The sequence below is a fragment of the Cryptomeria japonica genome, chromosome 4, assembly GCF_030272615.1.
Source record: "Cryptomeria japonica chromosome 4, Sugi_1.0, whole genome shotgun sequence".
NCBI classification, from domain to species: Eukaryota; Viridiplantae; Streptophyta; class Pinopsida; order Cupressales; family Cupressaceae; genus Cryptomeria; species Cryptomeria japonica.
This window is the reverse complement of record NC_081408.1, coordinates 425,725,000-425,749,901: the sequence shown is the minus strand read 5'-3', so window position 1 is coordinate 425,749,901 and position 24,902 is coordinate 425,725,000. Positions and strand designations below refer to the sequence as shown.

Genomic DNA, 24,902 nt, shown 5'->3' with positions numbered 1-24,902 from the left:
TTGAACAAAATAATAATTGAGATATTCATAGTATCAAATTTAATTCTATTTATTGAAATACATCTTCATACTAAGTTTTCTTAATACAAATTCAAACATTTCATATCAACTAGCAACTTAATTGTGGCCTCTCCATTCTAATATTTTCTACTATCTACATGCAAAGTAACTCCAATATTAATTAAAACAAGCAAATTAAATATCAATTACACTACTAAAACAATACCAAAAGACAAATACTCTTATTATATAACACTTGTTAAAAGATATATATATAACACACACATACATACACATACACACATATATTTACACTGAAAAATAATTAATAATTTTTTTATCCAAATAATAATTAATAATTTTAATGTAAAAAAATAAATTCTTAAAGTATGTAAAACAATTCAATTAAAAATACATTAATTTATTTTATTGACAGTATGAGATTCTTTGGGTTATAAAAAAATATAAGCCACTTTGCATCAATCGATTCAGCTTTTGAAGGGCGATGACGAATTTAGATGACCATTCATAATTTTTTGTTTCACAATCAAATTTAACCTTGCCCATCGTCCCACCTACCACTCTAACAATTCAGAGAGTCATTGATCAGCGAATGTCGGGAGAAATTGAAGGCTGTATCCTATTCTGTTCTGTCCGACCACTTACCACTTTAATACATTCCTACTTTCTCCTTCAATCTAATAATGACCAGCTAAAGTAGTCACCCTTTCAATGTTCTGCTTGTTGAGGCCCCACTGCGGGCAACCAACCAAGAGAAACCGTTGTACACAATTTGATGCTTAAAACTTTTGCCAAGCCCCTTTACATTGCATTGAATGCACAGCGGATTTCCACGTTTGCAGATTGGTGGATGCCTTTCAGACTCCATTTCCTGGTAATTTTTGAAAAAAATAAATACCCATCTTTGTAAAATGCTGTACCAAAGACATTTAATACATAAATTTTTATTGTCCTCCCCTTGCTTTTCTGCTGCTCTGTTTTACCAGTTTATGACATGTCCATGTCTGAGGAAACATATTATGGAAATTTGGAATTCTTGCATACTTTGATTTCTGAAATGTCTTTTCTGTATTCTTCAACGTGACTATTGTATAGTTCAGATGAGTTTGAGTTTAACCAATTAAAGTTGAGGTTAGTGTCAGCCTCTGTTAATCTTTTTGATTTTTCTTTGCCATGCACACATCGGAAACAGGGCAAATGTGACTATATAATAAGTAAACAGATCCCTAAACAGATCCCTTCTTTTGCCAGAGACAATCTCAAATTCCATTAGCTAGAATTGTCTGACACATCTTTAAATCGATCTCTATGATAATAATGCTTTGCTTCGATGAATATAACAATGATAATGGTGCATACTTTTTCTGAGTTTCTTCTTCTTTACTTTTAATTGCTTGGTCTCCAGAGTCCGGCATAATATCACAACCATAGGTTCTGATGGGGAGCCATGAAACTGAGTTCTGCACCGTGGAGGTGGGAGATGGAATTAGTCTTCAGGCAAGGTTATTTAAACCCACAGCCGTAACAAGTGATATCGTTATTGTCTTGGTTCATCAATATTCTGTACTGGGTGGTTGCCAAGGGCTCATGAAGGGCATTGCCAAAGAGCTAGCTGAAAAAGGCTACCAAACTGTGACTTTTGATATGAGGGGTGTAGGGAGATCTTCAGGAAAAGCTTCATGGACTGGATCATCAGAGGTACAGGATGTTATTGCTGTTTGTAAATGGGCTTCCCAGTATATTTCTGCAGAAAGGATACTTTTGGTCGGATCTTCTGCAGGTAATTTTCCTTCTCAATGAATCCACTGCTTCGTCATTTTACAGAAATGTGCATTTAACTTAAACCTTATTTCTATTTCCGCATACATGGGAAGAGACAAGTTCTTTCATTAGAAATAGCAATATATCAATCCACATCTGATTTATGCAAGTTTTGAGTATCTGGATTCCGAACATTTTAGTTAGTTATTTGGATCTGAAGTTTGATAGTGGTAGCTTCCTTAAGTAAGCAAATGAATGTGCCATCTAATGGATATAAATCAATTCTGAACATTCATGATAGCTTCTTGATTTCTTGAGGACTCAATTAGGCATAGGCATGCAGCTAGTACCTTTGAAGTCTGCCGCAAACTTTCAAGTTGATTTATCACGGAATTTGAAGGCATCATAATTTGTCCTCCAAATGCCTACCGAGAAAAATTAAATTCTAGTTTGAGATTTGGATGGTATCTTTTTACGTTTGAGGATTTTATGGCATATGCAGAGAACTTTTACCAGTCGCCACTATGACACAATAGCCTTGGGGAATCTACAAGACCAAAACTAGTTTGTACAGACTTGCATAATATTCATTGTTTATTGGTTCTATTAAGAATACAATTTGATATTTTTCTTTCATTGCTGCATTAACTCATTCTGCTGATGAATAATAGCCTTGGGAAATCTACAAGACCAAAGCTAGTTTGTACAGAATTGCAAAATATTCATTGTTTTTTAGTTCTCTTTACAATACAATTTGATATCATTCTTTCATTGCTACTGCATTTACTCATTCTGTTGATGAATAATATCCTTTGCATGTGATTAATATTGAGCTCCAACTCTTTGTGTACCTAATATTTCTTTGATTCCTTAAGTAGATTAGAATGTTCAGACTGCATTGAAGTTGCTTTATTTTGGTGAAGCCTATTCAATTTCAGTTAGTAGGAAATTCTGTTACGATGCATTGTGACAAATATCATTCTGAACTCTTATTTGAATTAGTGTTCAAATAAACATCGAGTAGTTCTACTTGTTGGATGCACTAGGAAAGACAATGTTGAGAAAATGCTACAAGAGGGGGTAAGGATTCAGATTTGTGGAGCTGATTAAAAAATAAGACTCACTGCCACAAGGATACCTGTCAGTCTGAGCGTTATTTAGAAAATGTTCTGAGTTATCATGTCGTGTTCTGCAGAAGACAATGAAAAATATAAACATGAATCTGAAATCATTTTTTCTGTTTCTTTTGAAGCTTGAAATATGAAAGATCAAGAAATTAACACTATTCGGTACCAAATCTGAAGTATTTAATAAAACACTGAAACAAGGATTTACTGTTAAATTAAGTAGAAAATATTTGAGGCAAGTAACGCTGCCAACTTGAAACTTTGCACCACAATATTTGCAAAAAAGCTGCCCTTTTTTAGCAATTGGATTGCTATGCTTCCAGGCATAGTCTTTACTATGCAGCTCCAACACATTAAAAATATGAAACGTATATCTGACAGAGGAAAAAACCATGGTAAGTTTAATTAAGTTCATAATATAAGATAGAGTTAAAAAATTGAAGTGAAAAATTCTAAAAAGGCATAGGAAAAAGATAAAAATCTAGGGTTTTGAACTTGTATTATTTTATATTGTTTGTTTACAGTAGAAATCCTGAAGAAGAATGGCTGAAGAAGAATGAAGAATAAAAGGAGCAAAGAATAAGAGAAATAAAGTGGCAAGGGTGTAGATTTTATTTCATTTCCCCTTTGTAGATGCTTGAAAATATGCTGAAATGAAAGCCAATGCATATTCTATGAACAAAACCACAGCTAATCCAACCGTGTCCAACCTTTGCGTGGACAATCAGCTCCTTCAAGAAAAAATGAAAAATTGGAGAAAGAGTGGAAATGAGAGTGAAAATTGCAACGGGCAAAAGAGAAATGGTTTTTAAAGTTTATTTGAGTGTTCCAAGGTCCATATATATATATATATACATATTGTTCTGGGGAGGAAGATTCACCAAGCTGTCAAATCAAGACTTTGTTTTTGCCAAAGGGTTGTGATCCACAAACCCTCATTTGGAATTGCCAAGTCTCACAACAATGATGTAAAGGCTCTAAGAGTTATAGCCTAACACAAAAGTTAAAATATGTAGAAGGAAATTCTAGAGAATGTATTAAAAAGCCTTCAGTAATATCTTCATTAAATAGACAGAATCGATAGAGGATATGGCACCAATATATATCAGTAGAGATGCTGTAGATGAGCTAGTCTAGCTGGAAAAGAGAAGCTACAAAAATTATTTGGAATGAGAGAAGCCTAAAACTCTCTAACAAACCTACAATTTACCCAGAATGTGGACAACCTCCAAAAAAGGTTGCATTGAAAAGTTGTGTGAAGCTCCCCACTAGCTCCTTAAGCTTCATGCTCTCTCCATATCTGGACTATTCATCTTACCTCATCATTAACAATCACCATCCCCCATCTCGGTCCAAGGCTGACTGGAGCAAGGATGTCGCCCTTTAGAATTAGTGGGGGGAAAAGGGGAGGAAAGGGCAATGGGAGAGAAAGGCTGCATGGCCTCTTAGCTGAGCACTCCTGCTGAATCCAAACTTTCATTCTAGATCTATTGTCTTTCATGACAATAAACAAATCTGTATGGAAGATTTAGCACAATTCATTAACACCAAACCCATAGGATGATTATTAGGTCATCTTTCCTCGCTAGGTAAGATGCTTGTTTGCAAAGGATGGAAATCCCACCAAAGGTAAAATTTGCAATGAATGAAATAGAAGACTAGACTTTGGTTACTCAAGGAAAAGGTCCTTATTTGCAGATTTATGGGGGCTTTTCCTGGACCCAGAACTCTGAAAATTTTGTTAGAATAAGGTCTATATATATTCTTATGATGCTCTATAGCTATCTTCTTCACCAAACAAGAAAAAAATCAGATTTTTCAAGGAAGCCCTTGGCATATAAAATTCAGGTTTGTTCATGAATTCTTAATCTCCTGCTTTCAATGTCACTTAAGATCTTCTGAGCATACTTCCAGCATAGTTTAGGCTATCCCTGTTTCCCAGTGAATATTGGCAAGAATTTGCACTCAAGAAAATTGCAGGAGCAACAGGTGAGTTAATTACTGCCTTTGAATTTATCAGGCATCTCAGGGGTTTTAACTATGCAAGGATTTCTGTTAACTTTGATCCTGGAAAATCATTGCCCGATTGAATTATCTCAGACATGGGAAGGTTTGAATGGGAACATCCAGTAGATTAAGAGAATATCTCCTTTCAGTGTAGGATTTGTCAATAATATGAGATTCTGGCCAGGGTTTGTTTTGTGCATCAACCACAAGAATATAGAAGCTACCAAAGATATCAGCGGAAACAACCTCTCAATTACTCTAACAGTAATCAGTTGGCCTTCCCAAAGAGGAACAAATGTCTGATCACAAAGGTAAACGCCTTGAAGATTGAGAACAGATTACAGAGGGGATATGCATAAAAATGACAACCACAAAACACAACTCAAATTTGCAAACTCTTTCCATGCTTTAGACTCACAGGAAGATAACTAAGTGGAAGACATGAAATTAATCAACCAAAGGAGTCCTCAAAAGCCATTCAGAACCAGCTTGGGACCAAAGAAACAAATGCTTCAACATATAGATAATCTGTGTACCCATCATTGATCAAATCCTCTTCATCAACAACCAATGCTTTGAAAAACAAGAACAATAACCCTATCCAAAACTTTCAATAAAAAGTAACAGGCTTAGCTGAAATTTGAAGCCTTGATTCTCTAGGTCAATTATTTAAAAAATAAAAGAAAGCCAACAGCACAAGTTCTCCAAAAAGATCCCTTGAGTGAATCCTTGGGAAGCTCAAAGGAGACATCCTACATATGAATGGGCACAGATTTAGAAGAAAACTTGTGCATATCCTTGGGGAGTACCCCATTGATAGCTCTGGAATGGTCACTAGTGTAATGTTCCTTTTTGTAAATGCCCTAGTTTTTGCCCTAAAATCACAATTCCAAGTAACTTTCCTACTCGGGTTAAACTTCATCATAAGATATCTCTAATCTGTTTGGGGAAATTCAACCATAGGGAAGCTAGAATAAGGCGACGTGATAGGGTGCCCTAAAGATCCTCTGCCCTAGGCCCAAGAGCAGATATACCATCCCTCTTGGCCTCGTGTGGCCCTTGCCATCCATATGAGGTGGTGTACGTAGTGAGGTGGCCTAGTAACCGTTCCCCTTCATCATGTCATCTTTTTCCCCTTCATAGGATTGGATTCCTTAACATAGTGATCCACCATGATGGAGGGTTGGGGTGCATTTACAATAGGGTGTCCCGGAATTCCTTCCCTTCTAAGCCCAAGGCCAGCACTCCTTGTACCCCCTTGGCCTCATGGGACCCCTAGTCACCACCATGAGGTGCCGTACTTAGAAGAGGATCCATCCCTCTTGGCCTCGTGTGGCCCTTGCCATCCATATGAGGTGGTGTACCTAGTGAGGTGTCCTAGTAACCGTTCCCCTTCATCATGTCATCTTTTTCCCCTTCATAGGATTGGATTCCTTAGCAAGTGATCCACCATGATGGAGGGTTGGGGTGCATTTACAATAGGGTGTCCCAGAATTCCTTCCCTTCTAAGCCCAAGGCCAGCACTCCTTGTACCCCCTTGGCCTCATGGGACCCCTAGTCACCACCATGAGGTGCCGTACTTAGAAGAGGATCTCAATGCTGTTTCCCCTCCTTGTAAGCCCTTAAACCCCCCTCTCTCTCTCTCTCTCTCTATATATATATATATAAGCAATCATAAACAAATATCATATTTCTAAACTGTATGCACATTAATCAACAGCAGTCATAAACAAGATTCATTATGCTATGTATATCACAAGAAACTCATACCAAAATCACAGTATATGATTAATCTGCTGTATGCCTTAATTTATTATCAATATCAAATCTGATCTCTTCGATGTTCCCTGAATGCATGGGTGTTGTTCTCTTATACTCCATCAGGATTGGAAGGTTATGTCCTTTAACAAAGTGGTGACCGTTGGGATGAGAGGTGTCTCATTGCCAATCGCATGCCCTCTCATAACTAAACCGCTCTTACAAATCATGATTATTTATTCTTAATCAATCCTTGATATCGTCCTAGAGGAGATCGCTGCCATTAAGGGGAGGGGAGATTTCCGATCTCTTTAACAATTTCTTGTTCAACATCAAACCTTAGTATACCCGGCCTGCTGTGGTTAACACGTGCTGCTGTCGATGTTCTGATTATCGCTGGAAATTGTGAAGTCTTACTACTCGTAAGACAATTTCCAGATTCTGTTCAATGTTGACTGACGTTGTGGGGGCATGAAAACTAGTCACTACCAATGTTCGGTTGATTCGGTTGAAGACCTATGCACTTTGTAGTTTGGTGCCACATTGAAATTTGGCAGTTTTGGTTGCAATTACTTTGGTTGTGGTAGATTCTTTGGTGGATTTATTTATTTATTTTTTATTAGACTGCAGGAATCGGGTATAGCACCCCCCTATAAACTGCAGTGCGCTGGGTAAACTTTTTAACTTGATCGGTGATGCTGGCGCGGCACGTCCTCCATCACCACGAGGGCTGGGGGGAGACTAAACCTCGTGACCTTGTGCTTTACCACTAGAAGCTCTTGCCAATCGAGCTAGGCCCCCAGCCCCTTTTTGTGGATTTTCTTAAACTTGCAAGTTCAAATATTTTTTTATAACATCCCTTAGAATAATATTTGGGCACCACTATTGTTTATGTGCAGATTTTGATATTGTAATTTACTTGAAGAATGTTTAATTTGATACTTTTGATGTTTATCATAAAGACATGGAAGAAACCTTTGGGAAACAAAATCCAAGAGTTGAATCATAAATGGCTATAGGAGACCATTATACAAAATTATTTCATTTGTCTACTGTGGTAATAGATACAAAATATGATTAGTTAGCTGAGAACCTTGTCAGGAAGAATAACAGAACATAACAAGGAAATCAGGTCAGAGATGAAAAGGTACTTTAGAAAATTTCTATTAGAAGAAAACAAGGAAATACAACAGGAGCAAGTGAAATTGTTAGTTAATGTCCTATCTATTTTAATAAAAGAGGAAAACAAAATGCTAATGCAGAAAATAGATTCAGAAGAAGTCAGGAAAGTGATAACTGGACTCGAGACAGGGAAAAATTGAGGCCTTGATGGATTTTAGGCTGATGCTTTATTGAAATATGGAAGATTTAGATGTTGACAATCTTTTCAAAATTTTGTAGATTTTTCTGTGGATTTTTCAAACTTGGAAGTCGAATTCTGTTTCATAACATTTCCTAGGATAATATTTGCACATCACTGTTGTTGAAATTCATATTCTGGTATTGTAATTTTTAACACATCATAATACAATGCTTTTGACATTTATCAAAGAACTGAAGAAACATTCTCAAAACAAAATCAAGAGCTAAATAGAGACTGAAATACTTTTTTTCCTTTTGTCAACACTGGTCAGAAAAAAAAAAAATAGAACTTGGAAGCTGAAAACCCCAAAAGGAAGATTAATAGAAAACAAGAAAATTAGGTTATTGGTGGAAAGATACTTGAGAGAATTGCTTTTAGAAGAATACAATGAAACACAAAAGGAGCAAGAGGAATTGTCAGTAAACATCCTGTGTGTTTTAATAAAAGAGAAACAAATTTCTAATGAAGAATAGACCCAAAAGAAGTCAGAAAAGTGATTACTGGACTTACAGCAGTAAAAGGTCTAGGTCCTGATGGATTTCAGATGATATGTTTTTGTAGGTTCTGAAATACAGTGGACAAGAATTGACTGAAGTGATTGTGGAATTGAGAAGGAAAGTAGTTTTGAAGGAATGTAATGACACAATTTTTTCATTAATTCAAAAAAAGAAGAAAGGTTAATGTTTAATGCAATCAGGTTAGTTCCAACTTGTAATATACACTACAAAATTGTGGACAAAGTCATGGCTAATAGATTGAAAAATGTCTTATTATAAGATTGTCAAGGAAAAATAAGGATGCTTTGCGGCAGAGTGATAGATTATAGATAGAATTCTATTAGCACCATAGTTCCAAGACTCGCTAGGACTCTCGAGTCCTGGCGAGTCCCGAGCCGAGTCTCAGGGATTCGGGACTCTCCAGGAATTCACTCTAGGCAAGACTCACTAGAAACTTGTTTTTTGCCTAGTCCTGCCGAGTTTTTGCCGAGTCTTGCCGAGTCCCGATTCAGGTCAGCCTTGCTGAGTCCGAGTCTCATTTCTATGATTAGCACACAAATCCATTCATTTAGTTCATAAAGGCAAAGGGCAGATGATCATTCTGGATATGAATAGGGCCTATGACCATTGAATTGGGAATGCCTACTCAATTTTTTTGAAGAAGTTTGGCTTTGGAAATTTCATAAGTATTCCAACCATAGTTGAACTACTCGCGACTCGGCTCGACTCGCCAAGCCCCTGAGAAAAAAACTCGGCGAAAACTCGGGAAAAACTCGGCGAAAAACTCGGCAACGTAAAAACACGCTTAATTTTAATAAAAAATGCATTTTTTTTGCAAAATTTAATGAGAAGATGCATCCAATGAGTCAATAAATGATAACACAAAAGAAACAAGCTGATTCTAGATATATTTAAATGCAAAGTGTCTACAAAATCGTATCCTCATGAGAAATGTTGATGGCTGGAAGCAAAATAGTAAATAGTTTTTGTAAAACCAAAAGTAAATACAACTTCCTCTTCCCAGCTCTAGCTAAAACTACTTTCAAACTTTCAACTCTAAAATGTATAATACCAGGATTTCTTCAATGCTAATTATGTTGTTATATGGAGCCTAATCAAACTCGGAGGTTAAATTTTCCCTACTTCCATCAGCGCAGTTTCCCCCTATATTTTTCGACGGGGGTTTGGGGGCAGCGCCCCCAAGTTGGGGTCAAGGGGCATCGCTGAAGGATCCTGAAATTTGACTAAGTCTGGAAAATTGAAGAATCCTCCAAAAACTAGATTTTGCATTATAACTCTTGGAGGTCCGAAACCACTCTCAAACATCTTGACAGTATATATGGAATATAACTTAAAGTATAAGAAATGTCACTTATACTTAAATGTTATATTCCATATATGAATCCTGACAGACAGACCAAAAAACTCGGCGATTACTTGAGGGCATAGTGGGCTCTCAGCGTGGCCCTTCCAAGTGAGTTTCCCCTTTCTCAGCCCAAAACCATATAGAAAAACAAAAAATGCATGTATTTTTGGCCGTTTTCTGCTGTTATGCTAACCCAAAGAAAAACTCGCCGAGTTTTTGACAAAAACTCGCCAAAAGCTCGGCGAGTTTTTGGCAAAAACTCAGCAAGTTTTCCTGGTGAGTAGAAGTCATTACTACTCGCCAGGTCCAAAAACTCGGCGAGTTTTTGTCACTCGCCGAGTTTTCGGCGAGTGTGCCATCTATGATTCCAACTCTTTCAGTTTCATTAAATAACATTCGTGTAGGATATTTTCATGCATTTGGAAGTCCTAGACAAAGGCAGCCCCTCTCACTGTACCTCCTTATATTGGCAGTAAAGGCACTGGGGAGAAAAAATATAAAAGGAGTAGAAGGAAAATAATCTCAACGGAATGAGCATATTTCTGGAAGAGACTTGGTAACTCATTTTCAGTTGGTTGACAACACTAATGACAGGGGTTTCAATAGAGTACAGAGTGACAACGTTCAAATGGGATGGATGACAATGATGGAAGAACAAAAAAGAATGTTGGAAGGGAGTGGTAGATAAACTTATTCAAAATTGTATATGTGGAAAGGAAAGTGATTAATTCTAGCAGGACAAATTCAAGTAGTTCAGGCATTTGAAACTTTTGCAAGACAAATTCAACTAATCAAGACAGGCTAACAGTGAAAAAACCTTTAAGGCATGGTTGCAAGCCATTCTGATATATATGATGTCATTATTCCAAATTTGAAAGTGTTAAGAAAAATGGTATAAGCAACTACCAGGCTGAAAAAGAATTTTCTATGGGATGGAATGGTGATTACAAGGAAATTATCTCTTGTAGCTTGAAAAAGAACCAGCCAAACAACATCAAATGGCGTCTTAGGGTTGAGTTCAATAAAAATCATGAACTTGGGTTTGGGAGCAAAAGTAGTGTGGAGGATATACAAGGAGGAATTTGTCATATTCCCATGTAGACAGCAGGCAATGATTAGAAACATTAAACAATACATGTACATAAATATATATATATTCAATACATAAATTATTTTTACCACTCAAAATACATTTTATCTTAACTAGTAATGAAAGGATGCGTCCATTCCCAAGCCATCTCTGGAATAGACACCACGTTTCAAAGGGAATCGTGTGGTTTCAAAGAGGTATAAAACTGCACCCCAAGGAAACACAAGAGAGGGAGTGACAAGGAGAGAAGGACAAGGAGAAAGCATCCAACAGGTAACTTCGTTACTCAGTAATAATATTTATTTCAGTTTTCATAATTGATGATGCCTAGACAACCATGAGGATTGCTCGGGGAATGCATCAGTCAGCAGATGATGTAAAAGGGCTAGTCGCTGGTTCTTCCCAGCGATGAAGAACCAGCGCCTAGTAAGCATTCCTTCCCATCACCAGTAGGCTGGTACGTCCCCAGGCCAATCCGCTTAAATGTCGAAATGTTGAAGTATGTTTTGTGCCAGTTGTATTAAATCTGTTTTCATTCCTCATATAACAGTAATTAATATAATTTAACTAGTGACCCAGATTAATTGCTAAATCGGTTCCATGCCTAAAAATGTCTTACCAAATGAACTAAGCACATCTATAATGTACAGAAGGGTAAAATGAACTTAATCTTCACGCTAGATAGGTAACCTGCAATATCAGGTTTAGAATGCTGCATTAAAATACACTTTAGTGATAGACAAAAGAATAAAAATAATTCTTTCATTCTCAGACACAACTAATATGTAGAGAAAAGGAATACTAATTAATGATAGTCATGTTTTTGCAACTAGGCACAAATATAATGAATTAGTCCCTACAAATTTATATATAATGGATAAATGTTAACCAAGTAATATAGTCATGAATCTATGTTTTATGTATGCATTTGTTATCTTCCTGATATTCTCTGTTTGTTAGTACATTCAAGATAATGAGTGCAAGCCAGGGGTATGTTGGGCCCATCCTCAGGTGGCCCTATTAGCCCTAAGAGACGGGATGGGTTTGGATGGGTAGCCTAGCCAACCTGGAAAATCCTCAAAATCTAGAATGGGTCGTTTATGTATTTTGTGCTGCAATAATTATGCCACCGATCTAATATTACTGCTGACATAAAATAAAATATCTAAATGTTGCAGGAAACCATAATTTCCTTTTGTGGCTGTAAATGTAAATAGACTATTATAGATTTACAGAGCAATCTGATTTGCTGTGACGTCAAGTTTAGAATGTTAGCATATGATTGAAGGAATGTAAAACCGATTTGTGTCTTTTATCGATTTGCCTCTGTAGATATGAAAAGCAACTGAATATCTCTACCACTGATCGTTGTGTATCTTGTATTATATTTATCAGGGAGGGTGGCATATATATATAGTTTGTTTTCCATGGGATCGTGCCTCCACATGGGGTCGCGATCCTATGTGGAACCACGTGGTTCCACATAGGGTCGTGACCCCTGTGTGGAGCCACGATCCTTCTACACCGGCTATAACCTTAATTAAACTGAAGACGTTGCATAACAACAGATTTGTTAGTTTATTTCTTAACTAAATTCCAATCTTAGTTAAATCGCAAATAACAGAATTATTATTCTGTGTGTTGAGACAATTTGCGAACAGAATTAGTTTTCAGTGTGTTAGGACTGAGACTATATTTTAACACTCCCTCTTAGTCTTAGGAGTATAGACCTAAAACTTAACTGAGCTCATGAGAATCACATCACCTAGGTGAAACTAAGGATATACTCACTTTGATATCCAAGTTTAAGTATCAGCCTGTGATACTAAGGATATACTCACTTTGATATCCCTGTTATAGTATGTGCACTGACATTAATCCGCTTATATAATGTCTACTATAACTTATCATATTACTGATATTCAAGTTGTTTGATTTTCAGTTTATATGATCTTCTAAACATTTATAAGATCGTCACCTTACAATGTTAAAATACAAGTGTTCATTAACTAAAGAATCGTCATCCTTTAGGAGTGAACACAGGGAAAGGTTACATACTTCATATACTCAAATATATGACCAAGAAGTTTACATAAATTTTAGACATCAATTACATTTTAACCATACCAAGATACCTCCTGAAGTGATCAATTTTCACTCTTGCTAGGGGTTTGGTGAGAATGTCAGCTGTCTGATCTCCTGTATTGACATATTCCAGTCTTATTACCTTTCTCTCTGTCATGTCTCTTACATAGTGATATGGGATCTCAATGTGCTTGGATCTATCATGGAAAACTGGATTCACTGAAAGTTTAATGCAACTCTGATTGTCACAATAAATGATAGTAGGCTTCAGACTTTCACCAAACAGTCCTACTATCAATTTCCTCAACCATACGACATCCTTAGCTGCCATGGATGCAGCTATATATTCAGCCTCTGTGGAGCTCTGAGCTACGGAAGATTGTTTTCTGCAGATCCAAGATACCATAGCTGACCCTAAGCTGAAATAGCATCCTGAAGTGCTCTTCCTGTCTATCACGCTTCTAGCCCAGTCTGAATCAGATTATCCATGTAGGTTCAATGCAATGTGTTCATAATGCAGTCCATAGTCCAAGGTACCTTGTAGATATCTCAATATATGCTTTACTGCAACCAAGTGTATTTCTTTGGGTTCGACCATGTGTTGGCTGAGTGCATTTACTGCATGACATATATCAGGTCTGGTATTGACTAGGTACATTAATGATCCAATAATCTGTCTGTATAATGTTGGGTCTGCAAATTTGGAATCTGCTATAGCTTCTTTTAGTTTATGTAGGTTTGTTTCCATAGGAGATGACATTGGCTTACAATTCATCATTCCAAATCTCTTCAGAATGTCAATGGTGTATTTACCTTGATTTAGATAAATACCATTTGGTTTTTGCCATACTTCTAATCCAAGGAAATAATGGAGTAGACCTAAATCCTTCATCTCAAACTCTGAAGCTAGTTCCTGTTTGCATTTTGCAATGAGGTGATCTTCGCCTGTAATTAATAAGTCATCTACATATAATATGAGTATCAACATTTCACCTTTGATTATTTTGAAATACAGATTTGGATCGGCAATGTTCTTAGAGAAACCTATCTCTAATAAGTAACTGTCAATTCTTTCGTACCATGCTCTGGGAGCTTGTTTTAATCCATACAGTGCTTTCTCTAACTTGCATACATGTGTTTTAGCATTATTTACCTCAAATCCCTCAGGTTGCTCTAAATATACTTCTTCAATTGTTCCATTCAAAAATGCAGTTTTTACATCCATTTGATGAACTTTCCATCCTTTAGATGCTGCTATAGCCAGGATTGTTCTGACAGAAGTGTATCGTGCAACAGGTGCAAATGTTTCTTCATAGTCAATTCCTTCCTTCTGTGAAAAGCCTCGAGCAACAAATCTTGCCTTATGTTTTTCTATACTGCCATTAGCAGCATGCTTAATTTTAAAGAGCCATTTAGAAGATACAACTGATTTTCCTTTAGGTCTAGGCACAATTTTCCACACATCATTCTTTAAGATAGATTGATATTCCTCTATCATGGCATCCTTCCATACTTGTTGTTTAAGAGCCTCTCCGGAACTTGAAGGTTCAACATTTATGAGGTTTGTCATTAGAGTAACATAGCTAGAAAACTTTGAAGGTCTTTTGCTTTCTCTAAATGTTCCTCTAGGTGCTGCAAAGGATTCTGCTTCCTGTACTGTTTTAGTGGCCCATAGTGGTCTCTTCCTGGGATTCTCTGTTGCAGTGTTCTCAAGTTCCAAGGTGTTATCCTCAGGATGCTCCCTCTGAGTTTCAGAAAGAGAATCTTCTTCCAAATTAATGGAATTAGTTGGGATTTCAGGTGTGATGGACTCCTTGTTTTGTTAATAGCTATATCTTCCTCAAATATGACATCTCTGCTTAATTCTATTTGTCTTTGACCAGGGATGAATATTTGGTAGGCTTTAGATGTTTCACTATATCCTACAAAAATCCCTTTCTGTCCAGTAGGTTCTAATTTAGTTCTTTTCTCCTTAGGTACATGAATATAAACAGGACATCCAAATATTTTGAGATGGCTAATATCAGGTTTAATTCTAGTAAAGACTTCTTCAGGAGTTTTGTCACCAATATGAGAGTGAGGACATCTGTTTTGAATGTATACAGCGGTATTAGTGGCTTCTCCCCAAAGTGCAGTTTCTAGGTTTTGATCTAACAACATAGCCCTTGCCGCTTCTACTATTGTTCTATTTTTTCTTTCAGCAACCCCGTTTTGTTGAGGATTGTAGGGTACAGTGAACTTCCTCTTAATCCCAACATCTTTGCAAAACTCTTTAAATACTTCTGATGTGTATTCCCTACCATTGTCAGTCCTAAGAGTTTTGATTTTCCTACTAGAGTGATTTTCTGTAATAGATTTGAACTCTTTAAATTTCCTAAGAATATCTTCAGATTGTTTACTTTTAAGGAAATAAATCCAAGTTTTCCTAGAAAAATCGTCTACAAAGATTACATAGTATAATGCGTTTCCTAGTGATGGTTCAGACATAGGCCCACATAAGTCAGAGTGAATTAGTTCTAGTACTCCTTTAGTTTTTCTAGAACTGCAAGGAAAAGAGCTTTTAGTGTTTTTCCCTAGTGCACATCCTTTACAAACATCTGAATGAATTGGCTTTAGTTTAGGTAGTCCTGTGACTAATTTCTCCATAGAGGGTAGAGCACGAAAATGTAAGTGCCCTAGTCTTCTATGCCAAATTTCTGCTTGATCTATGACTTCATGAAGTAAGGTTTGATTTGGCTCATTACACAATTCATATAGGTGCCCTTGTCTGTAACCAATCACTTGTGCTCTTTTGAAGGTGGCTGTTTTTGGCCATGCCATTACCTTTCCTTCTATGAATGAGACTCTATATCCGTCGTCCTCAAGTGCAGAGATAGAGACTAAGTTCCTTTTTATGCTTGGTACAAATAGTACCCCGGTGAGTTGGATTGAGATTCCAGACTTCAGTCTGATTGAATATGTCCCGACACCTTTTATAGGATGTGCAGAGTCATCCCCTATTGTCACCTCTTCATTTGATCCCTTTTCCATTGAGTCTAGTAATTCTCTGAATCCGGTGACATGTCTTGACGATCCACTGTCTATCACCCAAGTGTTAGACTTGTTTGAAGCTTGACTTGATAGTGCTGAATATAATACAAACTTCTCAGATTCAAGTTCTGTGTTCCTCTCTACTTTGGCAAATGATGCCTGTTGTTTTACTTTGTCAGGACAATTAAATGACATATGTTCGTACTGATCACATCTATGACAATGGATTTTTGACATATCTTTCTTATGAAAGCTTTTCCCATGATGGGATTTTCTCTTCTTGCCTTTCTTACGGGAGTCGGTATTCAGAATGTGGAGGTCCTCATCCTTAGTTTTGTGATTTCCCCCTTTCAATTGCCTTGATTCTTCAAGGAGACAGTCATCCCTTAGTCGATCAAATTCTGTAAATTTATCCCTTGCATTTATGCCTTGTTTGAATGATTCCCAGGATTTAGGTAATCCATCTAGGGTAATCATTGATAGTTCTTGCTTCTCAACATGATAATCAAGTTTTTGCAGTTGATCTCTGAGTGAACCTATCCTCATGAAGTATGAGTTTATTGTTTCACCTTTATTTATACTTATGTGGTTCAACTGCCTTTTTAGAGCTAGGGTTTTGCTCAGATTGTTTATCTCATACGCCCTTTCAAGGGTTTTGAACATTTCATAAGCGTTGTCATATTTTAATATAAGTGGTATTATGTGATCCCTTACTGCATCTATCACGATTTTTACAGCTTTATCATTTCCTTCATTCCACACAGTTTTCTCAGGTTCGTCTGTAGGTTCGGGCTTGTCTTCTTTTATGAATTTGATTACTTTGTTCTCTTTTAATACTATCATAATTCTGACTTTCCAAGCCACAAAATTTGCTGCTCCTTCGAGTCTATCCTCGAATCTGATTGTGTTTGCCATTTTAGAAATCTTCGATTTGATATGTAAACTTCGCTTTTAGTCTATTCTGATCTTAAGTAGTTAGGCTCTGATACCATGTAAATGTAAATAGACTATTATAGATTTACAGAGCAATCTGATTTGCTGTGACGTCAAGTTTAGAATGTTAGCATATGATTGAAGGAATGTAAAACCGATTTGTGTCTTTTATCGATTTGCCTCTGTAGATATGAAAAGCAACTGAATATCTCTACCACCGATTGCTGTGTATCTTGTATTATATTTATCAGGGAGGGTGGCATATATATATAGTTTGTTTTCCATGGGATCGTGCCTCCACAGGGGGTCGCGATCCTATGTGGAACCACGTGGTTCCACATAGGGTCGTGACCCCTGTGTGGAGCCACGATCCTTCTACACTGGCTATAACCTTAATTAAACTGAAGACGTTGCATAACAACAGATTTGTTAGTTTATTTCTTAACTAAATTCCAATCTTAGTTAAATTGCAAATAACAGAATTATTATTTTGTGTGCTGAGACAATTTGTGAACAGAATTAGTTTTCAGTGTGTTACGACTGAGACTATATTTTAACAGTGGCCCTAAATCCAACCTTTGGTGGATAGATCAGGCCCTAATTATTAGAAAGGCAAGGTAGGTACAACAAAGGTTCATTACAGTGGTATTAGAGCCTCCTTCCTGCCACCCTGTGGAAATAGTTAATGCAACAAAGCCAAAGATCCCGTAGGGCCTTAGAAAGAGAGAGAAAAAAAGGAGCCAACGACATGAGTGAACAAGCTAGTAATGAACTTAGGGCCTTCATGGAGCAAACCGCTCAAGCACTAAGGGAACAAACTGAAAGAACCATGCAGGCCTTCATTGAACAGAATGAGAGGAATAACCAACTAGTCCTTCAGGCCCTCCAAAATATAAGCAACCATAACACCAAAGAAGCCCAATCCAATCATTCTAAAAACCACCACCCCACCCTGTCAAAGGACACCAGCTCAAGGCCCACTCGACCTTCATTCTTACCTGAGGAAGCGCTAATAAGTGATGATAACCATGACGTGCCCATGGGAAATGTAGATCAAATCCTTGCAGACTACCGCGGGTTGGATCCCGAACTATGAGATCTTGTAACCTTCAAAGACTATTGTGATGCCAAACTAAAGACATTGGGCCGGAATGAAAGACATCCTCCAGCCCACAAAGAGCTTCAAAATAAGCTTCGTAAGGTGACTATCCCCAACTATGATGGGGAAGGCAAGGTATCAGCTAGGTCATGGGTCCAAAAATTGGATACCTATTTATCCCTCAGCCCCATGACTCAATCCAATGCCATTAAATTTGCTATACTTCATCTATCCGGAGTTGCCCATGAGTGGTGGCACCATGGCCTTATCACTCAAGGACATCAACTTATAAACACATATGAGGAGTTCACCCAAAAGCTCATAAAAAGATTTGACCAAAAGCATCCTGAGTGGTACTTTCGAGAGCTCACCCAACTAAGGGAGCAGGGAACTATTGAAAACTATGCCACAGAATTCCAGAAATTAGCAGTGATGGTACTGGGTCTAACACAAGAAAGGCTTACTTACCTATTCATAGAAGGCCTGAGGGGATCAATCAAAAGCACAGTGAGTGCCCATGAACCCCAAACATTAGATGAGGCTATACAGAAAGCTATGAAATTTGAAGAAAGCTCACCCAAGGACAAGACCAAGCCCTTTGGCAACTCCTCCAAACCTCCGCCCAAGGACAATAAACACAATCAAGAAGGGATTGTAAGGTCTTGCACCTATTGCAAGGGAAGGAGAGAAAAGGGACTTTGTTTCACATGTCTAAAACCCTATGAAGGAAGGAGCCATAAATGTCAAGGCCGGGCTCGTAGAATAGAAGCCTCACCATATGAGGATGAGGAAGAGCCACCAAGCAAAAGGATGAGACTGGGGGAGGAAGATCAGGCCATAGTTGCCACTATCACCCATGCTGCTAAACACAATCTGTTTAGAATCAAGAGTTCGCTTAAAGGGAAGAAAGTAGTCACACTTGTGGACAGCGGAGCCTCCCATAACTTCATTGATGAAAGGGTTGTCAAGCAGCATAAATTACCCACACAAACTTTTAAGGGGTTCGAAGCAGCAACAGCCACAGGGGCAAGGGTCCAATGCACTAAGTTGGTACCTAAGTTGGAGTTCATAATAGGTAGCCATCCGGTAAGGGAAGATCTCTACGTGGTACCATTGGACATAGATATCATATTGGGGACTCCATAGATTTATTCACTGGGATGTTTTATGTTTGATCTCCCAAACCAAATAATCAGATTTCAGAATGAAGGGAAGGAAGTTACTCTCAAGGGCTTACCTGATGGTAGCCCTAAAGTGGTTTCTTGTAAGAAATTGGAGCAAATTTTTAGAAAAGGACGAGCAGAATGGGTGGCCCAATGCATGATACTAGATAAGAGCAATACTCATGAGAAATCCACGCATATGGACATCAAACCCATCATGGAGAAATATAAAGGGGTGTTTGGGGAAATTCCCCAAGGTTTACCTCCCAAACGGGGGTTTGAACACACTATAGAATTGGAAGAGGGGGCAAAACCAGTCATCACTACCCCTTATCGCCACCCTCACAAATATAAGGAAGAAATTGAGAAAACCATTAAGGAACTACTCGCTATGGGACACATCCAACCTAGTTCCAGCCCTTTCGCATCATCGGTGGTACTTGTTAAAAAGAAAGATGGCACTCTAAGAATGTGTATTGACTACAGAGCACTGAATATGAAAACCATCAAAAATAGGTACCCAATCCCAAGGATAGATGAGTTGATTGATGAATTACACGGAGCGAAATATTTCTCCAAGATCGACCTTCGATCAGGATATCATCAAATCAGGATGAGGCAAGAGGACATCCACAAAATAGCTTTTCGGTGTCACTATGGACATTTTGAATTCTTGGTTCTACCTTTCGGTCTAACCAATGCACCAGCAACATTTCAGTCATGTATGAATCATACTTTCCGCAAGCAGCTAAGGCAATTTCTACTAGTTTTTTTTGACGACATTTTGATCTATAGCAAAACTTGGGAGGAGCACCTCAAACACATTGAGGACACATTAAGGATCCTAGAGCAAGAGTCACTTTATGCTAAGGCATCCAAATGTGAGTTTGGAATGGAGGAAATCCTATATGTAGGGCATAAGATTAATGCGGAGGGGGTTAGCGTGGATGAGGAAAAGATAGCCACTATCAGAGAATGGCCTAGACCTAAGTCCCTCACACAATTAAGGGGGTTCTTGGGGTTATGCAGTTACTACAGAAGGTTTGTACGGGGTTTCTCCAAAGTGGCAGCCCCTCTCACCGATCTAACTAAGAAAGGGGCTTTCACTTGGAGCGAAGTAGCCCAAAGAGCTTTTGAAAGTCTGAAGTAAGCTATGAGCTCATGCCCCGTCCTAGCTATCCTTGATTTTTCCCTTCCTTTTGAACTACAATGTGATGCCTCCGGAGAAGGGATTGGAGCTGTCCTCATGCAAAAGAAACACCCCATAGCCTTCGAAAGCCGTAAGCTGACAGAAACAGAAAAGCATTACCCCATCTATGATAAAGAGATGTTAGCCATCATGCATGGCCTAGCCAAATTCCGCCAATACCTAGTTTGCACCAAATTCCATGTAAAGACAGACCATAACAGCCTAAGATTCTTTTTAAACCAAAGGGATCTAAATGATAGGCAACAAAAATGGGTCAGCAGGATACAAGCTTATGACTTTGATATTGAATACGTTAAAGGAACAACCAATGTGGTAGCAGATGCCTTATCAAGGAAGCAACAAATAAATACCATAACTTCTATAAATGCTGATTGGAAATATGATCTTTTGGCCGAATACGCCAAGGACACTTTTGCTAGCGAGATTTTGAGGGACCCATCAAGTCATGCAGAATACAAAGTTGTGGAGGAGCTTATCTTATATAAGGACAGGTTGTACTTGGTGCCCAACTCTAAACTCAAGGAAGTAATAGTTAAAGAGTACCATGATAATCCTTTGGCAGGACACCCAGGTTCTATAAGACATATAAACAAATCAGAGAACGGTATTCTTGGAAAGGACTTAAGAAAGAAGTCCAAAAATACGTACAAGAATGTACACAGTGCCAGAAGAACAAAGCAGAACTCAACCACCCAGTCGGGTTGCTACAACCATTGCCCATTCCCGACCAGAAGTGGGAAAGCATTTCGATGGATTTTATCACCGGCCTACCCAAGGCCGAAGGAAAAGATTGTATATATGTGATTGTGGACCGTCTCACCAAATATGCACACTTCTTTGCTATAACAAACAAATTCCAAGCATCTCAAGTAGCTGAAGTGTTTTTTAAGGGAGTTTTCAGACTTCATGGGCTTCCCCAAAATATCATAAGTGACCGAGACAGGTGGTTTATGGGGCAATTTTGTCAAGAAATCTTCAGGATGGCGGGGACTAGCCTCACTCCGAGTACTAGCTATCATCCCCAAACCGATGGACAAACTGAAATCGTCAACAAATGGATTGAAGGATATCTAAGAAATTATGTCACTGGGCAGCAAAAAGCTTGGATCAAATGGTTACATTTAGGAGAATACTGTTATAACACTACACATCATATGTCTATCCAAATGAGCCCATTCAAAGCACTTTATGGTTATGAACCCACCTCTTTTGGATCACTAATTACTCTAGAAAGTCAAGTACCACGAGCCAAGGATTTTATTCAGGAAAGCATGGACATCCTAAGGGCTCTAAAAGATCACATACATCAAGTCCAAAATCAGCAAAAGATATACGTTGATCGTAATCGTATTGAAAGATCATTTGAGATAGGGGACTTAGTCTTCCTACGGTTGCAGCCTTACAAGCAATCTTCGCTGAAATCTAGTGGGGCAGAGAAGCTGAAGCCACGGTTCTACGGACCCTACCCAATATCAAGGAAGGTAGGAGAGGTAGCATATGAACTTGAGCTTCCTCCAGGCAGCCGCATCCACAATGTATTCCATGTGTCTAGATTAAAAAGAGCATTAGGGCAGCAGATATCCCCATGCAAGGAGTTACCTCCAATAGATGACGAGGGAAAATTAACACTCGAGCCAGAAGCCCTTTTAGACGTAAGAGAAAGGAGAATAAAGAGTAAAAACATTGTAGAATACTTGATCTTATGGAAAGGGTTGCCGGAGGAGGATGCAACCTGGGAGGGTGAAGAGATCTTCAACCACCCAAATCTCCACATCGCTTGAGGACAAGCAATGTAAGGGGGGAGGACTGTCATATTCCCATGTAGACAGCAGGCAATGATTAGAAACATTAAACAATACATGTACATAAATATATATATATATATATATATATATATATATATATATATATATATATATATATTCAATACATAAATTATTTTTACCACTCAAAATACATTTTATCTTAACTAGTAATGAAAGGATGCGTCCATTCCCAAGCCACCTCCGGAATAGACACCACGTTTCAAAGGGAATCGCGTGGTTTCAAAGAGGTATAAAACTGCACCCCAAGGAAACACAAGAGAGGGAGTGACAAGGAGAGAAGGACAAGGAGAAAGCATCCAACAGGTAACTTCGTTACTCAGTAATAATATTTATTTCAGTTTTCATAATTTATGATGCCTAGACAACCATGAGGATTGCTTGGGGAATGCATCAGTCAGCAGACGATGTAAAAGGGCTAGTCGCTAGTTCTTCCCAGCGATGAAGAACCAGCGCCTAGTAAGCATTCCTTCCCATCACCAGCAGGCTGGTACGTCCCCAGGTCAATCAGCTTAAATGTCGAAATGTTGAAGTATGTTTTGTGCCAGTTGTATTAAATCTGTTTTCATTCCTCATATAATAGTAATTAATATAATTTAACTAGTGACCCAGATTAATTGCTAAATCGGTTCCATGCCTAAAAATGTCTTACCAAATGAACTAAGCACATCTATAATGTACAAAAGGGTAAAATGAACTTAATCTTCACGCTAGATAGGTAACCTGCAATATCAGGTTTAGAATGCTGCATTAAAATACACTTTAGTGATAGACAAAAGAATAAAAATAATTCATTCATTCTCAGACACAACTGATATGTAGAGAAAAGGAATACTAATTAATGATAGTCATGTTTTTGCAACTAGGCACAAATATAATGAATTAGTCCCTACAAATTTATATATAATGGATAAATGTTAACCAAGTAATATAGTCATGAATCTATGTTTTATGTATGCATTTGTTATCTTCTTGATATTCTCTGTTTGTTAGTACATTCAAGATAATGAGTGCAAGCCAGGGGTATGCTGGGGCCATCCTCAGGTGGCCCTATTAGCCCTAAGAGACGGGATGGGTTTGGATGGGTAGCCCGGCCAACCTGGAAAATCCTCAAAATCTAGAATGGGTCGTGTATGTATTTTGTGCTGCAATAATTATGCCACCGATCTAATATTAATGCTGACATAAAATAAAATATCTAAATGTTGCAGGAAACCGTAATTTCCTTTTGTGGCCCTAAATCCAACCTTTGGTGGATAGATCAGGCCCTAATTATCAGAAAGGCAAGGCAGGTACAGCAAAGGTTCATTACAGAATTGTATTATGGTGCAGAGTAATAGTAGGGATATCTTGAGAGGCCAGAAAGAATTCTCATTCTTGACCTCCTTTTATATGAATCTCAGGTCTGGATTTGAATGAAGCTTTGGAATGGAATATGGAGGAGGAAGATAAGATGTCCCTCTGGAAAGGCACTTTGATAGGAACAGCTCCTCTTGGCCAAGAGAAAGTAGTGACAGTAATGCAGGACTGTGTTGAACAAGGGTGGGGAGAGAAGGTCTCAAACTACTAGATAACAGAGAAAAATTTCTTCTCAAGGTTAGAGGGATAAGGAAGGCAATTCCCTGCTAAAAAAGTATGTCTGAAGCCTGGATTATTCTTACGACTGGCAGTGCAACAGAATGCTTTACTGTATGATGCTCTACCCTGTAAGGGTTTTACCAGAGCATCAAGATTTTGTTTATGTAAGGATAGCACAAGATATGGGAATCACTTGTTCTTCATTGCCAAGTATCATGGAAGATATAGGGAGGTTCTCCAATAAAATAGAAACAAGATGGTCTGGTCCAGAATCAGCCAAAGAGTGGATAGAAGCTTAGCCTAGAAGAATTTGGAATGGAGTTTGAAAGGAAATGTGAGCAATTGGACTGAGAATCATAGTCAGGAATGTATGGTTAGAAAGGAATTTGAGAATCTTCGAGGGAAAAGAAAATCCAGTTTGAGAATTATGGTCAAAATGAAAGATCTCTGAGCTAGTCAAGACTTGGAGACCCAGGCCATCTTAGCTCACAGGAAAGGAGGAAACTCTAAAAAGATGGGAACTGATTAAGTCACCCGATAATGTTTTTAGTAGGAATAATCTGCAAAGATTGAAAGGAATAGGGAACTAACTTTCTAAGGCTTGATTCAAGCATATATTGGATGGATCAGCTAAAGGATGCCCAGGCCTGGCAGGAGGAGGTCTTTTCAGGGATGATGATGACCTTCCTCTTTTAATGTATTCAGTTTATGTTGGTATTGATACTAGAAACAAAGCTGAAGCTATGTCACTGCTTGAAGGACAAATTGGCAATGGAGGAAGGGATTCAGATAGAAGTTGAAGGAGACTTGATGATAATAATTGAAGCTGCGAAGAGTAGGGAAAGACTGGCAATTGAACTATATCATTCAAGAAATATAGACAGAAAAGGAAAATATGAAAGTAACATATCCCCACGTCAGATGATTCAGGAACAAAGTGTATGATCTTGCACTTAATTGGGGAGGGAATTAGAAAGGTAAGCAAGTTTTC

General features: G+C 38.0%; 1 protein-coding gene across 2 annotated transcripts in view; it reads left to right on the top strand.

Moving 5' to 3' along the window:
• Nucleotides 1-495: 495 nt before the first annotated feature.
• LOC131030623 (uncharacterized) overlaps nt 496-24,902 on the top strand; it is a 34,377-nt gene continuing 9,970 nt past the window's right edge. The window contains exons 1-2 of one of the 2 annotated variants that reach the window (XM_057961506.2): nt 496-895; nt 1,427-1,801. In XM_057961506.2, the coding sequence (XP_057817489.2) occupies nt 1,459-1,801 (343 nt within the window). In that variant the 5' untranslated portion in view covers nt 496-895; nt 1,427-1,458. Of the gene's footprint in view, nt 896-993; nt 1,153-1,426; nt 1,802-24,902 lie in introns of those variants that run through there. The other variant, XM_057961512.2, reaches the window with a different exon arrangement.